General features: G+C 44.6%; 1 protein-coding gene across 1 annotated transcript; it reads left to right on the top strand.

Annotated features, from left to right (window-relative positions):
• Positions 1-98: 98 nt before the first annotated feature.
• Pmar_PMAR023154 (zinc transport system ATP-binding protein adcC, putative) lies at positions 99-1,177 on the top strand (the record flags this gene model as incomplete). The annotated part of the gene is made up of 3 exons (XM_002766511.1): positions 99-168; positions 431-607; positions 1,088-1,177. Coding segments are annotated over 3 exons (337 nt in total), but the record flags the coding sequence as incomplete, so codon positions are not given.
• Positions 1,178-2,016: the final 839 nt, after the last annotated feature.

The raw sequence follows: 2,016 nt of genomic DNA, 5'->3' as shown, positions 1-2,016 counted from the left end.
TCTCCTTGATAGTGCAGTTGGGAGTACGTTGAAGCAGTTGTCATTGGAAGCGTGAGGGCGTGGGTTCGATCCTCGGTGGCGATATTTTTCTGATACAGGTATAGGGATAAGCGCGCTGGAAGTCTAAGTGGAGGAAACAAAAGGAAACTCTCCGTGGGAATGGCAATTGTGAGTATTAGAGAGGATTTGGAAAATGAGAAGTGAAATGCAGTTCGGAATTTCCTATCATCCCAGCTCGAAATTTACGGAAATTTTGAAATTAAGGGAATTTTTTAATATCATTTTGGCATTCGTATAGGAAGAAATTCTGGTATAAACTCTTCATGCAATTCAGCGAGAAGAAACTTTCTCGGGAGTTTTTGGGAAAAAATTTTCGGTTGAAAAATTTTGTACTAGTGATTTAGTTTTTGGAAAATCGTCTTAAATTCAGATCGGTCGTCCTCGTATTGTATTCCTCGATGAGCCCAGCACTGGTATGGATCCTGTATCGAGACGCTTCCTGTGGGGAGTAATTCAACAGCTGGCAATCAGCCGCAAAAGTGTTGTGGTTCTTACAACACACTCTATGGAGGAGGCGGAGGCGCTATGTTCACGGATTGCTATTCAGGTGAGTTAGTGAATTTTATAGGGGCTTTAGTGTGGTCAATTGCATGTGATGAAAATCGCGAGGAAAATCTGGGAGAAGTTCTCATTGGTTTCTGTATAGTCTCACTCGAGTTCGTAGATAAACTTTCGTAATCACTGAGAAATTGCCGAGCTCGGCTGAGGCAAGCGAAAATATAATATTTACTATATATGTTATAGATGCAGTTGCACCCGTTTTACGTGAAGTTGCGTAAAACTCGGCGAAAAACGCGATATTCGCGGTGATATGCAGTAGTCGTGGAATATATTTTTCACTAGTGTTTTTCATATCACGGTCGTGAAACTCCTATATATTGGAGTTTCACCCGTTTCACGTGGAGTGGCGTAAAACTCGGTGAGAAACGCGATATTCGAGGTGATATGCAGTAGTCGTGGAATATGTTTTTCAATAGCGTTCTTCGTATCACGGTTGTGAAACTCCATTGTATAAAGCTGCTTTCAGGTGGGCGGCCAGTTTAGATGCCTTGGGTCTCCTCAACGATTAAAGAGTCGTTTCGGGAGAGGCTATGAAGTGAGTCTTAAATACGACGATGTTACTGAGGTAGCGGCTGAGGAAATAAGAAGTAAGGGGAGTGGTAGGGGTGAAAAAAGGGGAGGTGATTGTCTCCACTTCGAGTCTGGTAGAATGTGCGAAGTACTTCGGATGGTTTCAGAGTTGCTGCAGAAAAGTGTAAGTAGGAAATCATTGGAGTTTCACCTGTTCTACGTGAAGTTGCGGAGCGAGCGAAGCGAGCGGAGCCTATTCTCTCACTTCACGATAACTTTGTGCGTGCGTGCGTGCGTGCGTATGCAATTGTCCAGCCCGATCCAGAACAGATATGAAAACGTCTGAACCACCATTCGAAAGCTCCCGGTCTGGGGATCTTGCAAAAAATATGAAACCCTGCATACTCGACCAACTCATCAGCAGCTGCTCCGAAAACGGCCGAAAATTAATTGCGTTAGAAATGACGTCCGTGGGGATCGAACCTGCGCCATCCATTTTCGGCGCGGGAGTCGGTCGAGTCAATCGTTCTTGCGCGTATGACGCGAGCTCCGCCCCTCTCCGAGAAGGCCTAGTGGTGTAAAACTCGGTGAAAAACGCGATTTTCGCAGTAGTTGTGAATGGTGCGTTTCACTAGTGTCTTATCACCGTCGTGAAACTCCATTATGGAGGATATATGTGCAACCCTGGAACCTATGAGAAATTGCTGTTACGGAAGACGCTATAGTTTCAACTGTGACGTGGAAACGGTTGAGAAGTAAAATTTGAAATATATTTCTTTGGCAGTGTTTTTCATATCACGGTCGTGGAACTCAACTGTTTGAGTGTGTCCTTACCACAATTTCGATGACTCTCCGCGCGTGTTGTCAGATTCAATCGGGATTGCG

The sequence above is a fragment of the Perkinsus marinus genome (assembly GCF_000006405.1).
Source record: "Perkinsus marinus ATCC 50983 genomic scaffold scf_1104296972670, whole genome shotgun sequence".
NCBI classification, from domain to species: Eukaryota; Perkinsozoa; order Perkinsida; family Perkinsidae; genus Perkinsus; species Perkinsus marinus.
The sequence above is the reverse complement of the archived record's forward strand: the minus strand, read 5'-3'. Positions and strand labels throughout refer to the sequence as shown.